Source organism: Schistocerca americana, chromosome 10, assembly GCF_021461395.2.
Source record: "Schistocerca americana isolate TAMUIC-IGC-003095 chromosome 10, iqSchAmer2.1, whole genome shotgun sequence".
NCBI lineage: Eukaryota > Metazoa > Arthropoda > Insecta > Orthoptera > Acrididae > Schistocerca > Schistocerca americana.
In genome coordinates this window covers 156,113,383-156,135,056 of record NC_060128.1, presented here as the reverse complement: position 1 = coordinate 156,135,056, position 21,674 = coordinate 156,113,383, and the positions used below count along the sequence as shown (strand labels likewise).

General features: G+C 41.5%; 1 protein-coding gene across 2 annotated transcripts in view; it reads left to right on the top strand.

Moving 5' to 3' along the window:
• Positions 1-21,674, top strand: part of LOC124552607 (aminopeptidase N-like) — a 272,739-nt gene that overhangs the window by 213,743 nt on the left and 37,322 nt on the right. Inside the window, exon 17 of one of the 2 annotated variants that reach the window (XM_047126932.1) lies at positions 15,145-15,312. In XM_047126932.1, the coding sequence (XP_046982888.1) occupies positions 15,145-15,312 (168 nt within the window). Of the gene's footprint in view, positions 1-15,144; positions 15,317-21,674 lie in introns of both variants that reach the window. The other variant, XM_047126933.1, reaches the window with a different exon arrangement.

Below are 21,674 nucleotides of genomic sequence, written 5' to 3'. Positions count from 1 at the left end.
ATTGGAACCAGAGATTAAGACAAAATATTCTTAATGAACTTGCCACAATATGTTGATTGATACCGTTTGTACAAGAGCAATTTTGAAAGTAAGTTCTGTTAGTTTTTTATAAAATGCCAGTTCTTTATCAGTTTTTTTATTATACACAACTTAAAGCTACATCTGCTAATATATCATCAAAAATAATCAGTTTTTGAAAATGTAATATAATTAGATAGATAAAACATCATGCTGTGGGAGGAGAAAACATGCACTGCAAGGAGGAGGGAAAAAGATATTATAGCCCAAAAGGTATTGTTCAAATGGAATAGAAATTGGTAGACATGATATATATTTACAGACAAGCAAATAATTACAATTTCAGAAAAACTGCACTATTTATTCAAGAGAAAGAGCTTCATGAACTGAGCAAGTCAATAACACATTGGTCCATCTTTTGCCCTTACACAAGCACTTGTTTGGCTTGGCACTGATTGATGAAGTTGTTGAATGCCTCCTGAGGTATATCATGCCAAATTATGTCCAATTGGTGCATTAGACTGTCAAAATCCTAGCTAGTTGGAGGGTGCTGCCCATAATGCTCTAAACGTTCTCAATTGGGGAGAGACCTGGCGACCTCGCTGGCCGAGGTAGGGTTTGGCAAAACCCAGACCATCAGTCCTGGATTTCAAATTGCATGATGGACAACAGTCAGGTTGGTATCCCATCCCTGTCTTGGGCATCTGCAAACCCTTTCGCTGGTCATAGCCCTCATTTTGAAGTGGGACTCATCACTGAAGCCAATTCTACTCCATTCAACAAGATTCCAGGCCGGTGGTGTGTCTGGAGATACCCCCGACAGCAGTGAGATACCAATCTGTCAGTCACCTGCCTTACAGCCCAATAACCAGGAGTTATCAGTCAACGACAAGTTGAATAGCTGCTTGCATAAGGGTCAGAGATGGACCAATACATTGTTGACTTGCTCAATTTCTGAATCTCACTCTCTTGAATAACTTATTCAGTTTTTCTAAAAATGTTATTTTTTTGTCTGTACACGTACATCACATCTGCCGATTTCCATCTCACTCAGATAATTCCTATATTTTTCTTTTTGTCTTAGAATGTGCATGTAGCTGAAACTGGTAGGTATTTTTTGTACATAACTGCCCCCTTGCATTAAGACTCCTGTCATGTCAATGAATGAATTTTTCAGTACTCTAATTATAGACTTCTCTCTCCTGCGAACTAACCATGCTTTTTGACATTCTCCTTTATCTCATCATCATCTTCAAACCACTGTTACATTAACCATTTTTTCCTCTTCAGGAACAGGGAAAAATCAAGAGCATGATCACTCAATCACCAGTTGAAATTATAATGCAACATTTGCGTGGCTGCAGCAGTGTGTGGACTAGTGCTTCCCTAGTTCTTCCTCAGATAATTTTCAGGACTACTGGGGAATGTTGGAAAACACAGGAATTTTTTTATGCAGAAAAACCCCAGGAATTTTTTTAGAATGCTGGGAATTTTTCATTGTCTTAGTTTTCAGTTAATTTTTTGTAATTTTGTCTATGTTGTTGTGGTTTTCAGTCCTGAGACTGGTTTGATGCAGCTCTCCATGCTACTCTATCCTGTGCAAGCTTCTTTATCTCCCAGTACTTACTGCAACCTATATCCTTCTGAATCTGCTTAGTGTACTCATTTCTTGATCTCCCTCTACAATTTTTACCCTCCATGCTGCCCTCCAATACTAAATTGGTGATCCCTTGATGCCTCAGAACATGTCCTACCAACCGATCCGTTCTTCTAGTCAAGTTGTGCCACAAACTCCTCTTCTCCCCAATTGTATTCAATACCTCCTCATTAGTTATGTGATCAACCCATATAATCTTCAGCCTTCTTCTGTAGCACCACATTTCGAAAGCTTCTATTCTCTTCTTGTCTAAACTATTTATCGTCCATATTTCACTTCCATACATGGATACACTCCATACAAATACTTACAGAAACTCCTTCATCACACTTTAATCTATACCCGATGTTAACAAATTTCTCTTCTTCAGAAATGCTCTTCTTGCCATTGCCAGTCTACATTTTATATCCTCTCTACTTCGACCATCATCAGTTATTTTGCACTCCAAATAACAAAACTCCTTTACTACTTTAAGTGTCCCATTTCCTAACCTAATTCCCTCAGCATCACCTGACTTAATTCGACTACATTCCATTATCCTCGTTTTGCTTTTGTTGATGTTCATCTTATACCCTCCTTTCAAGACACTGTCCATTCCATTCAACTGCTCTTCCAAGTCCTTTGCTGTCTCTGACAGAATTACAATTTCATTGGCGAACCTCAAAGTTTTTATTTCTTCTCCATGGATTTTAATACCTATTTCAAACTTTTCTTTTGTTTCCTTTACTGCTTGCTCAATATACAGACTGAATAGCATCGGGGAAAGGCTACAACCCTGTCTCACTCCCTTCCCAACGTCTGCTTTCATTTTGTGTCCCTCGATTCTTTATAACTGCCATCTGGTTTCTGTACAAACTGGAAATAGCTTTTTCGCTCCCTGTATTTTACCCCTGCCACCTTCAGAATTTGAAAGAGAGTATTCCAGTCAACATTGTCAAGTGCTATCTCTAAGTCTACAAAAGCTAGAAATATAGGTTTGCCTTTCCTTAATCTTTCTTCTAAGATAAGTCATTGGGTCAGTATTGCCTCACTTCCAACATTTCTACGGAAACCAAACTGATCTTCCCCGAATTCGGCTTCTACCAGTTTATCCATTCGTCTGTAAAGAACTCGCATTCGTATTTTGCAGCTGTGACTTATTAAACTGATAGTTTGGTAAGTTTCACATCTGTCAACACCTGCTTTCATTGGGGTTGGAATTATTATATTCTTCTTGAAGTCTGAGGGTATTTCGCCTTTCTCATACATCTTGCTCACCAGATGGTAGAGTTTTGTCAGGACTGGCTCTCCCAAGGCTGTCAGTAGTTCTAATGGAATGTTGTCTACTCCCGGGGCCTTGTTTCGACTCAGGTCTTTCAGTGCTCTGTGAAACTCTTCTAGCAGTATCATATCTTCCAATTCGTCATCATCTACATCCTCTTCCCTTTCCATAATATTGTTCTCAAGTACATCACCCTTGTATAGACCCTCTATATACTCCTTCCACCTTTCTGCTTTCCCTTCTTTGCTTAGAACTGGGTTTCCATCTGAGCTCTTGATATTCATTCAAGTGGTTCTCTTTTCTCCAAAGGTCTCTTTAATTTTCCTGTAGGCAGTATCTATCTTGCCCCAAGTGAGATAAGCCTCTAAATCCTTAAATTTGCCCTCTAGCCATCCCTGCTTAGCCATTTTGCACTTCCTGTCGATCTCATTTTTGAGACATTTGTATTCCTTTTTGCCTGCTTGATTTAGTGTATTTTTGTATTTTCTCCTTTCATCAGTTAAATTCATTATCTCTTTTGTTACCGAAGGATTTCTACTAGCCCTCATCTTTTTACCTACTTGATCCTCTGTTGCCTTCACTATTTGATCCCTCAAAGCTACCCATTCTTCATCTACCATAAGTCTTTCCCCCATTCCTGTCAATTGTTCCCTTATTCTTTGACAATAATCACACCAATCTTTAAACATGGAAACAGAAAAGATTGTAACAACTATAGAGGTATCTCTTTGATCAGCGTAGTGGGTAAAATCTTCTCAGGTATTGTTGAAATGAAAGTGCAAGTATTAGTTGAGGACAAATTGGATGAAAATCAGTGTGGGTTTAGGCCTCTTAGAGGTTGTCAGGACCAGATCTTTAGCTTACGGTAAATCATGGAGAAGTGTTACGAGTGGAATAGGGAATTGTATCTATGTTTTATAGATCTAGAAAAGGCATATGACCGAGTTCCTAGGAGGCAGTTATTATCTGTTCTACATGATTATGGAATAGGAGGCAAACTTTTGCAAGCAATTAAAGGTCTTTACATAGATAGTCAGGCAGCTGTTAGAGTTGACGGTAAATTGAGTCCATGGTCCAGACTAGTTTCAGGGGTAAGACAAGGCTGCAACCTGTCTCCACTATTGTTCATATTATTTATGGATCATATGTTGAAAACAATAGACTGGCTGGGTGAGATTAAGATAGGTGAACACAAAATAAGCAGTCTCACATATGCGGATGACTTACTTGTGATGGCAGATTCTATTGAAAGTATGCAAAGTAATATCTTAGAGCTAGATCAGAAATGTAAGGACTATGGTATGAAGATTAGCATCTCCAAAACAAAAGTAATGTCAGTGGGAAAGAGATATAAACGGATTGAGTGCCAAATAGGAGGAACAAAGTTAGAACAGGTGGACAGTTTCAAGTACTTAGGATGCATATTCTCACAGGATGGCAACATAGTGAAAGAACTGGAAGCGAGGTGTAGCAAAGCTAATGCAGTGAGCGCTCAGCTACGATCTTCTCTCTTCTGCAAGAAGGAAGTCAGTACCAAGACTAAGTTATCTGTGCATCGTTCAATCTTTCGACCAACTTTGTTGTATGGGAGCGAAAGCTGGGTGGATTTAGGTTACCTTATCCATAAGGTTGAGGTTACGGATATGAAAGTAGCTAGGATGATTGCAGGTACTAGTAGATGGGAACAATGGCAGGAGGGTGTGCACAATGAGGAAATCAAAGAAAAGCTGGGAATGAACTCTATAGATGTAGCAGTCAGGGCGAACAGGCTTAGATGGTGGGGTCATGTTACACGCATGGGTGAAGTAAGGTTACCGAAGAGACTCATGGGTTCAGCAGTAGAGGGTAGGAGGAGTCGGGGTAGACCAAGGAGAAGGTACCTGGAGTTGGTTAAGAATGATTTTGAAGTAATAGGCTTAACATCAGAAGAGGCACCAATGTTAGCACTGAATAGGGGATCATGGAGGAATTTTATAAGGGGGACTATGCTCCAGACTGAATGCTGAAAGGCATAATCAGTCTTAAATGATGATGATGATGATGATGATGATAATGCTCTCCCTGAAACCCTTTACAACCTCTGGTTCTTTCAGTTTATCCAGGTCCCATCTTCTTAAATTCCCACCTTTTTGCAGTTTCTTCAGTTTTAATCTACAGTTCATAACCACTAGATTGTGGTCAGAGTCCACATCTGGCCCTGTAAACCTTCTAGTATCTCCAGGGTTCTTCCATGTATACAACCTTCTTTCATGATGATGTGATGATGATGTTTGGTTTGTGGGGTGCTCAACTGCGCGGTTATCAGCACCCATTCAAGTTCCCAACCTTTGCTTTGTCCAAACTTGCCACTTTCATGAATGTTGATGAAATGATGGGTACAACACAAATACCCAGTCATCTCGAGGTAGGTGACCCCACCGGGAATCGAACCCGGAACCCCGTGCTCGGGAAGCAAGAACGCGACCATGAGACCACGAGCTGCGGACTCTTCTTTCATGATTCTTGAACCAAGTGTTAATTATGATTAAGTTATGCTCTGTGCAAAATTCTACCAGGCGGCTTCCTCTTCATTTCTTAGCCCCAATCCATTTTGACTAGTAAGAACTGATACAATAACAAGGGATTTTTCTGTAGCTTGGTACTGCAGTAATGAAACATAAACAAGAGAATAACACAAAATAAAAAAAATTGGATGCCAAGGAAATGCATCATTTACAACAATGTGCACAGAAGCATTTGCTGACAGCAAAATGTGTCAAAGGCTTTAGGCCTACCAAAAAACTGCTTTTGATGTGCATGATGTCACAACTGTTAACTTTTGCTGGAAAATATTGTTAATGTTGGTTTGAGAAGTATTGCTTTCAAAATAAAATTCTTTTTATGCAATACGAATTACATTACATGTGACAGTGTGCAATGAAGTTTTTATATTGTGGAGCATTTGACTCTCATTCAAATCTTACCACTGTGAGGAGCAGCCACATGGAAAAATTTCTGTTCTAGAAGGTCAGCCATTTATGTCATTATTTAAAATTTGACTGGTACATTTGTGTTTGATTTATTAAAGCAGTAGCACACAAAAAAGGCCAACATTGTAAGTGGAAGCTTACCTTTTCTTGTAGCTATACTGTATGTGATGTGAAAATTACCGAACAATCAGTTTAATAAGCCACAGCTGCAAAATACTAACACGAATTCTTTACAGGCGAATGGAAAAACTAGTAGAAGCCGACCTCGGGGAAGATCAGTTTGGATTCCGTAGAAATACTGGAACACGTGAGGCAATACTGACCTTACGACTTATCTTAGAAGAAACATTAAGGAAAGGCAAACCTACGTTTCTAGCATTTGTAGACTTAGAGAAAGGTTTTGACAATGTTGACTGGAATACTCTCTTTCAAATTCTAAAGGTGGCAGGGGTAAAATACAGGGAGTGAAAGGCTATTTACAATTTGTACAGAAACCAGATGGCAGTTATAAGAGTCGAGGGACATGAAAGGGAAGCAGTGGTTGGGAAGGGAGTAAGACAGGGTTGTAGCCTCTCCCCGATGTTATTCAATCTGTATATTGAGCAAGCAGTAAAGGAAACAAAAGAAAAATTTGGGGTAGGTATTAAAATCCATGGAGAAGAAATAAAAACTTTGAGGTTCGCCGATGACATTGTAATTCTGTCAGAGACAGCAAAGGACTTGGAAGAGCAGTTGAACGGAATGGATGGTGTCTTGAAGGGAGGATATAAGATGAACATCAACAAAAACAAAACGAGAATAATGGAATGTAGTCGAATTAAGTCGGGTGATGTTGAGGGTATTAGATTAGGAAATGAGACACTTAAAGTAGTAAAGGAGTTTTGCTATTTGGGGAGCAAAATAACTGATGATGGTCGAAGTAGAGAGGATATGAAATGTAGACTGGCAATGGCAAGGAAAGCGTTTCTGAAGAAGAGAAATTTGTTAACATCGAGTATAGATTTAAGTGTCAGGAAGTCATTTCTGAAAGTATTTGTATGGAGTGTCGCCATGTATGGAAGTGAAACATGGACGGTAAATACACTCCTGGAAATTGAAATAAGAACATCGTGAATTCATTGTCCCAGGAAGGGGAAACTTTATTGACACATTCCTGGGGTCAGATACATCACATGATCACACTGACAGTACCACAGGCACATAGACACAGGCAACAGAGCATGCACAATGTCGGCACTAGTACAGTGTATATCCACCTTTCACAGCAATGCAGGCTGCTATTCTCCCATGGAGACGATCGTAGAGATGCTGGATGTAGTCCTGTGGAACAGCTTGCCAAGCCATTTCCACCTGGCGCCTCAGTTGGACCAGCGTTCGTGCTGGACGTGCAGACCACGTGAGACGACGCTTCATCCAGTCCCAAACATGCTCAATGGGGGACAGATCCGGAGATCTTGCTGGCCAGGGTAGTTGACTTACACCTTCTAGAGCACGTTGGGTGGCACGGGATACATGCGGACGTGCATTGTCCTGTTGGAACAGCAAGTTCCCTTGCTGGTCTAGGAATGGTAGAACGATGGGTTCGATGACGGTTTGGATGTACCGTGCACTATTCAGTGTCCCCTCGACGATCACCAGTGGTGTACGGCCAGTGTAGGAGATCGCTCCCACACCATGATGCCGGGTGTTGGCCCTGTGTGCTTCGGTCGTATGCAGTCCTGATTGTGGCGCTCACCTGCACGGCGCCAAACACGCATACGACCATCATTGGCACCAAGGCAGAAGCGACTCTCATCGCTGAAGACGACACGTCTCCATTCGTCCCTCCATTCATGCCTGTCGCGACACCACTGGAGGCGGGCTGCACGATGTTGGGGCGTGAGCGGAAGACGGCCTAACGGTGTGCGGGACCATAGCCCAGCTTCATGGAGACGGTTGCGAATGGTCCTCGCCGATACCCCAGGAGCAACAGCGTCCCTAATTTGCTGGGAAGTGGTGGTGCGGTCCCCTACGGCACTGCGTAGGATCCTACGGTCTTGGCGTGCATCCGTGCATCGCTGCGGTCCGGTCCCAGGTCGACGGGCACGTGCACCTTCCGCCGACCACTGGCGACAACATCGATGTACTGTGGAGACCTCACGCCCCACGTGTTGAGCAATTCGGCGGTACGTCCACCCGGCCTTCCGCATGCCCACTATACGCCCTCGCTCAAAGTCCGTCAACTGCGCATACGGTTCACGTCCACGCTGTCGCGGCATGCTACCAGTGTTAAAGACTGCGATGGAGCTCCGTATGCCACGGCAAACTGGCTGACACTGACGGCGCCGGTGCACAAATGCTGCGCAGCTAGCGCCATTCGACGGCCAACACCGCGGATCCTGGTGTGTCCGCTGTGCCGTGCGTGTGATCATTGCTTGTACAGCCCTCTCGCAGTGTCCGGAGCAAGTATGGTGGGTCTGACACACCGGTGTCAATGTGTTCTTTTTTCCATTTCCAGGAGTGTAGTTTGGACAAGAAGAGAATAGAAGCTTTCAAAATGTGGTGCTACACAAGAATGCTGAAGATTAGATGGGTAGATCACATAACTAATGAGGAAGTATTGAATAGGATTGGGGAGAAGAGAAGTTTGTGGCACTACTTGACTAGAAGAAGGGATCGGTTGGTAGGACATGTTCTGAGGCATCAAGCATCAAGGGATCACCAATTTAGTATTGGAGGGTAGCGTGGAGGGTAAAAATCGTAGGGGGAGACCCAGAGATGAATACACTAAGCAGATTCCGAAGGATGTGGGTTGCAGTAGGTACTGGGAGATGAAGAAGCTTGCACAGGATAGAGTAGCATGGAGAGCTGCATCAAACCAGTCTCAGGACTGAAGACCACAACAACAACAACATACTGTATGTAAAATTAATTAAACCAATGACTTTTCCTATTTGTGTGTTTGCATTAGTCAACATTGATGAGCTATTGGCTGACTACGTCACATGTCCTATGTTCTGAATGTTTGCTGTCATTGACTTAATGAAATCACGTAATGTGAGCTGTTGGCTGACAGAAGTTCATCCCAGCCTCAGCTTCAGAAGCTAATGTATTTGATGGAATTCATATTTAGACCTTCATAATATGAAAAAATACAGTGTACGTGTTACTGTGCATCAAAGATCTCTCCAAAACGCATTGTTTTTTTGCTGGGGTTCATTACCTAAAGTGCCACAAATTCTACACTGGTGTATGGAACTTCTACAACTTGGAGTTTTACAGCTCTGAGGGAAAGTGTAGTGTTGCTTAACGCAGAAGAGTACTTCCACCAGAGGCAGGCCACAAATGGGACTCTTTTTTTTTTTTTTTTTTTTTTTTTTTTTTTTTTTTTTTTTTTTTTTTTTTTTTTTGGGGGGGGGGGGGGGGGGCGGGGAAATCGCCCTGGGGGAGAAATTGGGGGCAATTCTTCGGAAAGCTAATTTTACCTGGTGTGACTTTTTGCAACTGATGTTCTGTTTTCATTCACCATAAATGATTTGTGTGTTAATAGCTCAAATTTCCACAAAAATACTAGATAAATATCTATTTAATTTACAGCAGTGTTACTGAAGTGGGGATCCTGCATATTACACACTACAAATGGAAGTTGATTGATGAAGAATCCCTAGTTAAGTGACTCCAAGTTAATGTCTTTACTGTTTTATGTGATTGGTGGCGTTTACTTTGATAGGTCTATTCCACTCCATGTGACCCTAACTACTAAAATCATTCGTTTTTTATATGTAAAAGGCATCTATTTACTTTACGCAGGTTTTTGTACAAAGATATTAACCTTGAATTTATTCAGTTCTGTTCTAAAACAGTCCAGATGCAGCCAAGTTTCACCTAATTTTTTCCTTGTATGGCTGAGGATTGCACTGAGCCTGGGACAAAGGAAGCTAATTAGCTCAAACCTGTCATTGGGTAATCTGTTTTCAACTACATGGAAATCTTTACTCAGATATAGATATAGTAATGTTATGAAAGTGTATACCATCTATTTTCTTTTACAATTGTTGAAGTCTCATATAGTTTCATGAATCTTCCTCTGCTACTTTTCATCAACTTCTTTACACCTGAAACTCCCATCAAGTGGGTGGGGGGAGGGGTAGGTGGTAGGGGGTTGCATGTGCCCACTGCCTCCCCCCCCCCCCCCCCCCTGCACCCACTCCTCCTCTGGATGCAGTTCTGACCAGGGGGTACAGAGTATTTTTCGCTGGGAAAAATGTGTTTCCACCCTGAGAAAAAAGTGTATTTTTAACAATGAAATCTGGAATTTTTTTTTTTTATTCTTGTTCACCTATACACCCTGTAAACAGATAAGTCTTTTCACTTCATGGGATAAAGACAGAATGAATTCTTTGTCTGTCCTTGTGAAGTCACATTTCTTTGTCACAACACTCAGAATTCTGTGGACCACTTTGTGTCATCGAGAAATGGCACACCTCTATGGGACAACTGCTGACCCAGGAAGTGTCATGTGGCAGGAACCAGCTGTCAGGCTTGTCAAAACGCAACATGCAGCCTCCTAATCACATGCACACACAAACAAATCATGGTATTCACATTTATTAACAATCCAATGTAATTTATATCTGCCACTGACAAACATCATTTGTCTGTAATGGAGACATATAGAAGTGATACAGTATACTTTGTACTGTTGTGCACAAAAATGTAGCCAATACTCCTTGTTGATTTTGTGAAAAGTGACACTACATTAAACTCTGAAACGTACAGTGAAGCCCTAAATTAATCAGAAGAATCATCCATAATGAAAGATGTGGAATATTGAGTTTTGTCGTCATTTTTGTGCACAATAATGCTAGGCCACATATGTCGTCCTGCTGCACACATTCAGATGTTGCTTAAAATGTTGGGAATTGTTTGATCATCTTCTGTATTATCCTGATTTGTCAGCCAGTGATTTTCACTTGTTTTTGAAGATGCAACATAAGCCAAGATCACAGTGGTTTGAAGATGATAACCAGTTAAATGTGAGTGTCAAATCATGGCTTAGGTCACAGGTTGCAGAATTCTCCAATGAGAGTATTGAAAAGCTCATTCTTCAGTATGGCAAGTGCCTTAACATACGAAGCAATTAAATATAAAAATAGCTGACAGCTGTAGCTTTGTAAAAGAAACTTCTGAATGTACTGGTATTTTTTTATTAGTAAATTAATGGAACTTGTTTCATGAATAGTCTTTATACACTGTGAAAAACTTTAAGGTTGCATTAGACTCAAGTACACTTTTTCCATTCTTAAAAAAAAAAGTCATTTATTTTGGGCCTTCCACAGACTATAGACAATTTCAATGCCTCATCATCTGTTGCCCCTACATTCGAATCCTCCATTTTACTTTCTTAAAAGTTCTTCTTTTAGTTTTTCTTGTCTTATGTTGTTTCTTCCCAAATTATTATTTATCCATTTAACCCAGGTAGTTTTTGTTGTTGCTACTGCTGCAGCTGCTGCTGCTGTCATTGTCTTCTTCCCTCTGAAACATACATGAGGCCCAAACTACAGACTATTCTCCCACCATCACTCAGAAAAACTTCTCCCACCTTTGCAGCCAGTGCATTATCAACTCAGACTCTGTGCTCTTTCCCATTTCTCCACATTACAATTTGTATAAATGTGAAGACTCTTGCCAACAGACTTGTCCCTCCGGCACCATTTGTGGTACAGACCACAATGAATAGTTATACAATTTTCATTATCACCTTGAAAGAATGAAGTCACATAATTAATTGTTTGTGTGCAGGTACATGTCTCCAATCCTGCATTGCCAATGCCACAGTACCATAGCGCACCACTTGAAGAGGCAAAACAATGTGGTGTGTGGCCCCGCCAACTGAAAAAGTGCAGATAGACTGCAGCCTTTGTGATGGCTCCTCTGGGGCATGCATGCTACAATATCTGCATACACAAAATATACTGGCAGAAAAAAACAGTACACTCTTTTGGAGGTTTCCAATTCATTCAAGATTTATTGCTGGAACAGTGCATATTGATTACATGAACTGATTACATTTACAGTTCAATAGCACAAGTGGTTCTGAGGTACCATGTATTGACCCATGCTGAAATACCTGTGTTCAGTATGCAGTGTAGCCTCCACAGGCAGCAATGCATGTGTTGACTCCGGCATCTGAGCAATTGTACAGATGGAAAATACTGTTTTTTTTGGCTATGTTACATGATGCCTTCTCAACCTTTTCACATAGTTTTGTAAGAGTTGGTGGTTGATGAGTTGTATAAGTCACTTCTCGTCCCATCATATCCCACACATACTCAACTGGAGACAAGTCCAGAGATTGTGCTGGACAGGGAAGTTGCTGCACATCTTGCAGAGGACATTGAGTTTCATGGGCAGTGTGTGGGCAAACATTATCCTGTTTGAGCAACATATCAGCTTCCTGTTACAAGAATGACAAAAGAATGAACCTGACAACATTCTGCACACACCAAGCACTGGTTAGTGTGCCCTCCAGGGACACCAAAGGAAAATGAGAGGTATAGCTTATCACACCCCAGACCATAAGGCGTGGGTGGGGCCAGTGTGTCTCGGATGAAAGCACTCCACAAGATAACGCTCACCAGGTCTATATTGTACGTGCAACTCTTACGTGCAGGAAGAATCTGCTTTCATCGCTGAAGATCACGGCATACCATTCCGTCTTCCAAGTGATCATCTTGACGGCACCAGTCAGGAAGCTTATAACGATGCTGCGGTGAGAGGTAGAGGTATATGTGTGTGTAGTCCCATTGGTAGTAACTGGTTTGCAATATTTCGTGTTGAGACACCGGGGTTCACAAGCCTTCTTACCTGTGCTGTGGTAGCTGTATCATCTGGCACTATTGCCCTTACAATATCGTCATCCTGGCAGGCATCTGTGCTCGTGGACATCCAGAACCTCATCTTTGAGTTGAGAATGTTTACAAAGGACCAGCCTGCCACTTGGAAGGCCACAGTGTTGTCCGTTTCAGACTTGCTCAGACGACTGTAGGAAGTGTGAGTGTATTTCCGTGGCACGGTGGCCTGCTTGCTTCATGTGTTTACACCATACTGAGCTTTCTGGCTGTGAGCATTCCTTACTAAAGGTTAGACACAGATGGCCCTCTGGTAGCTGTTGCACTACGGTATCTGCTGGCGGACGACATGAAACCATTATCAGTACATGTACTATCCCCCAGATGGCATATGCAGTTCCACGCAGTTTTCAGAGCAGACATTTAGTAACATTTCACCACTACGAAAACTGTAATGCATAGAAACATGCAACAGAAAACAGTATTTACACTAGCACGCAAGTTGTTGCTGTTTTTCTACTAAAAGTGCACTCATTCACATACATAGTCACACAGCCAGCCAAATACACCCACACCCAGCGAGACTGATAGAGGTGGGGAGGGGATAGGGAAGTATGCACACAGTGCAAGCAGGGAGTAGTGGACAGTGTGAGGCAGGTCTTTTGCCATATTTTATGGACAACACATCAATCGTCTATAGGTGAGTGGTTGCCTTTCCTTTATTTTTTGGAGAATAAAAATTGTAAAGCTGGGAAGAAATAGAACAAAAACCCAAGCCATCTTCCTGGATGTTCACCTTCATCTTGTTGAAGCTCACATCCACACCTCTGTCCACATCAAACCCACAAACAAACAACAATACCTTCACTTTGATAGCTGCCATCCATTCCACATCAAACGCTCCCTTCCCTGCAGCCTAGGTATTCGTGGCAAATGTATCTGCTCCAGTGATGAATCCCTCAACAATTACACCAATAACCTGACCAGTGCTTTCCCCTCCCGCAACTATCCTGCAGACCTTATCCACAAACAGATCTCCCGAGCAATACATTCCTCCCCATCCAACAACAATGTTCCTACCCCCAGACCACACAGAAGCATCCCCCTTGTCACCTAATATTATCCTGGCTTCGAATACATCAACAAATTACTCCACCAGGGATATGACTTTCTCAAGTCAAGCCCTGAAATGAGATCATCCCTTGACAAAATTCTCCCCACACCACCCAGAGTTGCCTTTTGTCGCCCCCCTAACCTCTGTAACATCCTTGTCAAACCCTACAATGTTCCCAGACCACCTTCTCTGCCCAGCGGTTCCTACCTCTGTAACCGACCCCGCTGCAAAACCTGCCCCATGCATCCCCCACAACCACCTACTCCAGCCCCGCTACTGGTAAAACATACACAATTCAAGGCAGGGCCACATGTGAAACAACACACGTCATTTATCAGCTGACATGCCTGCACTGCACAGCCTTTTACATTGGTATGATGACAACCAAACTGGCTGAGCGCATGAACGGGCACAGACGAACTGTCTGCCTAGGAGATGTCCAATACCCAGTAGCAGAGCATGCCGTCCAGCATAATTCTCGGGACCTAGGAACCTGCTACAACATACGTGCCATTTGGCTTCTCCCACCTAACACCAGTCCCTCGGAACTGCGGAGATGGGAACTTGCACTCCAACACATCCTTTCATCCCGCCATCCCCCTGGACTGAACTTACATTAACCAACCTCACTCCCACTTACTCTTCAGCCTTCTCCTCTTTCCCTTTCCTCTTTAGCCATTCTTGCATCTTTTCATCCTACATAGTTGTGTTTATCTTTATACTATATACCTCTTTACTTCTGTATGCATCTCTTTGGTTTGAAGCTGGCACAGTACTTAACAGTAGAATATCATTGGCTTCCTTCTGACAACCATGCCTCCATCCTTGCTACCCTCCCTGTTTACCTTTCCCTGTTGCTTCATAACCTGGGTTGTGAGTAACTGAATACACTTTCCCTTCTTCCCTTTTTTTCCCCCTCTCTCCTCCCTGATGAAGGAACAAAGTTCCGAAAGCTAGGAATGTAAATTTTCGGTTCTGTTTTGTGTTATCTATCTGCTGTACTGAGCTGAGGTAAGTACTGGCCAGCCCCTCTATTTCTTTGTTAATATTTGTTTCACATCTTTATATGAGATTTTCCATTAATCATTAAGAAATAGAACAACTCAGTTATCATTTTATGCCCACCCATGATACTGAGGCCTGTCCAAATAATCTCAGCTGCAGCTTCAAATTCTATCTCTTTGTACGTGAGACTCCTTGTTTTATCAACTTGACAGTATTTGATCTTGAAGGATTTAATCTGTACATCAGAGTTTGCTGTCGAATTAAAATGATTGTAATGCTTTACTTCGCAGGATTCCACCAGATTTACGTTCAGCAGTGTTCTGCGCAGCTGCTATGAAGGGCAGTGAAACGGAGTTCAGTTTTTTGATGGAACAGTTGAACAACACTGCAACTCCATCCTTGCGCAATGAACTGCTTTCTGGCGTGATGTGCAGCCAGGAACCAGCCCGAATCCTCATGTAAGTTTGCAAGTTCATTCTATGTGTGAAAATTTTGAATGTTTCTCCCCCCATGGCTAGTAATTATGTGTTAAAAGACACATTTTATAAGCCACTCATAAAGCACAGAAAGACGTTTTTTTATGGTCATAATTCCCTATATTCAAAACCTTCATAAAAGTCTGCTTTAAAATACCAAAGTATTGTGTTTTGATATTATGCAGCATACTGGTGTTTTCTTTTGACCTCATTTCTTCTCACTCCTCGTCTCAACAAGAAAAGGCTATCCAAAATGCAGCACCTGTAAGTGCAATAATTCACCGATTAGCAAATGTACGAGTTAGTGTTATTGCAATGCATTAAAGCACTATATAGAAGGATAAGATCTATAACTGTAGAGAGTAAAATAAAAGAATGCCAATGCGTGCTCTCACAATGAATTATTATTATACGGAATAGTTTTTATGCAGCTGCTCTTCTATAACTTAAGTAACTGAATGAATGATGGAGAGGCTTTTTAAGTATTGATAGACACTGAGGTCACAAAAGTTATGGGATAGTCATATCCCAGATGGCGGTAGTATCATATACACGAGGTATAAAAGGACAGTGCATTGGTGGAGCTGTCATTGTACTCCGGTGTGATTATAGGTGCACGATGGGAATTAACGGACTTTGAATGTGGAATGGTAGTTGGAACCAGACGCAAGGGACATTCCATTTCAGAAATTGGTAGGTAATTCAGTATTCCGAGATCCACAGTATCGAGAGTATGCTGAGAATACCAAATTTCAGGCATTACCTCTCACCACATACAATGCGGTGGCTGACAGCCTACACTTAATGCAGTGTGTGTGTCAAGTTGTCAGTGCTAATAGACAAGCAACACTGTCAGAGATACGACAAATGTATCTGTTATGACAGTATGGCAAAATTTGGCTTTAATGGACTGTGGCAGCAGACAACGGACGTGAGTGCCCTTGCTAACAGCATGACATCGCCTGCAGCATCTCTCCTGGCCTTGAGACTTATTGGTTGGAGGATAGGTGATTGTAAAACTGTATCCTTGTGAGATGAGTCCCAAGTTCGGTTGGTAAGACCTGATGGCAGGGTTCAAGTGTGGCACAGACCCCAGAAACTATGGACCCAAGTTGTCAGCAAGGTTCTGTGCAAGCTAGTTTAGGCTCCATAACAGTTTGGGCTGTGCTTACATGGATCATTGACTGGAAATGGTTATGTTCAGGTGCTCAGAGACCATTTTGCTGCCATTCATGGAGTTCACGTTCCCAATGGATGACAGTGCCCACGTCACTGAACTACCGTTGTTCCGATTAGTTAGAAGAACATTCTTGAGAATTTGAGCATATGATCTGGCCATCCATATCACCCAGCGTGAATTCTATTGATAATTTATGGAACATAATTGGGAGGTGAGGTTGTGCACAAAATCCCACAGTGGCAACACTTTCACAATTATGGATGTCTGTAGTGGCAGCATTACTCATTATTTCTGCAGGTGACTTCCAACAAATTGTTGAGTTGTGACGAAGCTAGCTGGGATAATTTTATTTCTCCTCTTGTTTTGCCATCTGCCTCTTTAAATTAGTCTTGTTGCTTTTAACTATTTACCATACATGAATAGAATCTGCATTTTCATAAAAGAGAAGGGTTGGCCCTCATTTTTAAAGAATATAACACCAGATCTAATTTTGTGTGTAGTTTTATGTATGTAATTGATTTTCTAATTTATTTTGACTATTCCTAGTCAGTATCTTTCATTATTGGGAGAAATCAGTTATTATTTCGTAACTTAAATTTTATTGTTGACATATAAACAAGTATAAGTTCTATAATAATTGTAAACATTTGGAAGACAAAGTACTAGTAATCTGAAAAGTATCTATTTGGTTCTATTCAGAAACATTTTGGCAAAACCAGCCCTTAATTAATTCCAAAGTAATTAACAGTTTTGTCCAAAGTATTGTTTGCATAACTACATATGTTAATTTCATGATTTAAACAAATAATTTGGCTTAACCCTTGTAGTAGAAGAAACTGTTAAAAAGACACAATTTGTCCATGTATTTAGTTAATTTAATGAGTTAAATTTTAATTGTAATTTCTGTAAATTTAACTTCAAATAATGTGTAGTTTCAGTACTGATTACTGTGATGATATATAAGGGCCCGATTTTTTGGTCATGAGACAGTCACTCCATGACCGAGTTTCAGACGAGTAACCTATGCTTGTTATAACAACAACAATGCTTCAATTTAACTGTGAAATAAGTGTTAAACAGTTAGGACATGTGTAAAAACAGTGACAGTGTCTGCTCCATATGTACATGATTATTCTTCAAGAACTGTGAACTTTGTGGTTAGGTTTTACTGCTCGTAGGTGTTTAAGCACATTGGTACTGAGGACAACCAACAAATGAAGAAATTAGAAGAAGGGGGAACCGATACAGAGTCCATGCCATGTCAAGTTGCTGCACTGTGCTGGGAAAAAGGAGGTCTGACATGATATTAGGAGTTACCCCTTCACTTCTGCCACCTCACTGTATATCTGCCAGTTAATTTGCTGTTGACTGAGTGGTAACCACACTGAACACCTGTGAAGGCAGCTGAGAGATAGCTCTCATACGACAGAGTGGCTCATTTCTCAACTGTTTGTTGTGGGACATACGTTCGTACACATCAGTGTAGTCGCAGCTGTGGAGTTCAGCAGATGTGCCAGAAGTAGCAGCTGTTTCTATTTATACACAGGGTTTAGTACAGTTTTTCACATAATTCTGTGAAGAAGTAAATTGTATCTATGTGTGTTACTGTGTAACTAGTTGATACTAACTTGCTCTAAGTTTTTTCTTAAATTAGTGCATTTGCATTGTGTGAGCTGACTTTCATAGCTTCGAGCTGCCACAAGCATTACAGTCACATGAGTCAGTTTGAATCTCAGTGACTGCTGCATACAGTGCTCGTGTAGTGAGTGTAGCAGCAACCATGGAGCCAAACAGATGCACGAGGAGTAGTGGCAAGTTCTGTTTACACACTGGGTTTAGTGTACTTTTAGTTTTCCCGTGTGTCTGTTGAGAAGTGAATTGGATTTGTGTTTTGTACTGTGTGACTAATGTGTGTGACCTGACTTTAGTGTGTAGAACAGTGAAGAAGCACTATAGCAGCAGTACTTAGATTGTGTCCAGTGACCACTTTTGTTAGTTTTCTGTTCTTTGTGGTATAGATTAAAGATAAGGATGCAGGATGAATCAGCCATGATCCACAAACAACTGGAAGCTGTGTTGGCCGCATTACACTGGCTTCAGTCCCCTGCTCTGGACTTCAGTGGCATTGGGGCACATAAGACGAATGGTTTGACACCTGTGGTGCCTGTAGCATCGCCTACTTTGTGCCTGTAGAATCACCTACTTTGAGAACGAGCCACTTGGAAAAATTTTGAGCCCAGAAGACCAGCCATTTATGTTGTTACTTAATATTTTACTAGTGCATATGTGTTTGATAGGTCTTAAAGAGCAACACACACTAAAAATTGCAAAAAACAAAACACATATTATATGTGAAATCTTAACAATATTATGAGAGGAAAATTGCTACTCATCTTAGAACGGGGATGCTGAGTCGCATATAGGCACAGCAAAAAAAGTTTCACACTTAAAGCTTTCGGCCAATGGCCTTTGTGTGGTTTCAGTTACCCGAGACTGCAGTCGTGTGTGTGAGTTGCATTTGCATGAGTGTGTGTGTGTATGCGGATGTTTGTCTATTGTGACAAAGGCCATTGGCCAAAAGCTTTAAGTGTGAAAATCTTTTTGTTGTGCCTATCTGCAACTCAGCATCTCTTCTATATGGTGAGTAGCAACTTTCCTTCTCGTGATATTGTTACATTCCATCCTGGATTTTCCAATGTTTGATACATGAAATCTTAGTTTTTCCTGTAGCTACTCTGCAAGTAAAATTAAACTATTAACTTTCCCTATTTCTGCGTTTGTCCTACTTAACAGTGGTGTTGCTATTGGCTGACTACATCAGTGTCCTGTCCGCCCCCGGTAGCTGAGTGGTCAGTGTGACAGACTGTCAATCCTAAGGGCCTGGGTTTGATTCCCGGCTGGGTCGGAGATTTTCTCCGCTCAGGGACTAGGTGTTGTGTTGTCCTAAGCATCATCATTTCATCCCCATCGACCCCCAAGTCGCGGACATGGCATCAAATCAAAAGACTTGCACTAGGCGAGCGGTCTACCTGACGGGAGGCCCTCATCACATGCCATTTCATTTCATCAGTGTCCTATTCTGTGAATATCTGCTGTCACCAGCTGGTGAGATGACATGACATGAGCTATGATTACCTGAAAAAGGTGCATCGCACAGTGCTTCAGAAGCTAATGTGCTGTATTTGTTGGAATTTGTATTTATGCTGTGATAACCAAAGGCTTCCTAGACTCTGAGACAGTTTTGGCTGCAGATTTGTAGACCTGCATTATCCTTTAGGGATTTGTAGAACTCCTCTTCATAGGTTATGGGTGCACTACACAAAGGAAGCAGCTACTCAGGTAGTGGAGTACTCATGGAGTGGACATGAGGGTTCTTTAGGCTAGGCAGTAGTTTGAGGTACTGGGATGTACACTCACCTGTCAATATGCAGCACAGTAAGTCAGATGGCATTCGGAATAAAGACACTTCAACTGTTACAATTTTATCAGTAGACATCAAGCTATTTGTTATAAAGTTCTGAATTTAGTGCCCTCCAGGAAATTTCTCACTCAGATTAGACTTAGGGCTGACAGCTGATTGAAACCAGAAGTGGAAAGCTCTGAGATGTTTAGCGAGTCATAGAAAGTATATCGGAAAGACAGATTAGAGGCCGTAGGAGAGGGAGTGTTCATTGCAGTTGACAAAAATATTGTGTCTATTGAGATCGAAATTAAGTGTGACAGTGAAGTCCGTTGGTCGTGTATAACAGATGTAGGTGAAACCAAGTCAATTTCTGGATGTTTTACCAGCCACCCGATTCTGCTGTGACAGTTATAGGGCCATTCAAAGAAAGTCTACAGTCAGTAGCACATAAATACCCACATTATGCAGAGCTAGTTAGACATGACTTTAACCTGCCAAGTATAGACTGGGAAACTTCTAAGGATTCATTGCACTTGAACAGCTACCCCAGAAGCCCACCTGCAATGGAAATATGAACTTGTAGCTATCAACAGTGTCATCATAGAAATGGGGATTAGTGATCATGATCTCATTATAGCAACTATGATTATGAAAATTAATAAAACAGTCAAGAAAGCTGGGAGAGTGTTTCCACTAGATAGAGCAGATAAGCAGTTATCAGTATCTCACCTAGGCAGTGAATTGGCATCACTTAGTTCTTGTAAGATGCAGGTAAATGAATTATGAGCAAAATTTAAGCAGATTGTAGATCATGGTCTGGAGAGTTATGTGCCTAGTCAGTGGGTAAAGGATGGAAAAAACCCACCATGGTTTAGTAACAAAATTAAGTGGATGCTGAGAAAGTGGTGGCTGTTGCACTCTCGGTTCAAAAGGGACTGCACAAATGATGACAAGCAAAGGTTAGTAGAGATTCGACTGTGTGTGAAAAGATCTATGCACAAAGTACCTGTATACAACAACTGTCACCATCACACCCTACCAAAAGATCTGGCAGAGAACCCAAGAAAATTCTAGTCTTACATAAAATCACTAAGCAGATCAAGGCTTCAGTCCCTTGTTGACCAATCTGGTGTGGCAGTTGAAGATAGCAAAATGAAAGCCAAAGTTTTAAATTTCACGTTCAAGAACTAAGTTAATAATTGGCTCCTTCTACCGACACCCAGACTCCGATGATATAGTTGCTGAACAGTTCAGAGAAAATCTGAGTCTCATTACAAATAAATACCCCACTCATATGGTTATAGTTGTTGGGGACTTCAACCTTCCCTCGATATGTTGGCAAAAATACTTGTTCAAAACCGGTGGTAGGCAGTAAACATCTTCCGAGATTGTCCTAAATGCTTTCTCCGAAAATTATTTCGAGCAGTTAGTCCACAAACCCATGTGAATTGTAAGTGGTTGTGAAAACACACTTGACCTCTTAGCCACAAACAATACAGAGCTGATAGAGAGCATCATGACTGATACAGGGATTAGTGATCACAAGGTCGTTGCAGCTAGGCTCAAAACCGTTTCTTCCAAATCCGCCAGAAACAAACGCAAAATAATTTTATTTAAAAAAGTGGATAAAGTGTCACTAGAAGCCTTCCTAAGAGACAATCTCCATTCCTTCCGAACTGACTATGCAAATGTAGATGAGATGTGGCTCAAATTCAAAGATATAGTAGCAACAGCAATTGAGAGATTCGTACCTCATAAATT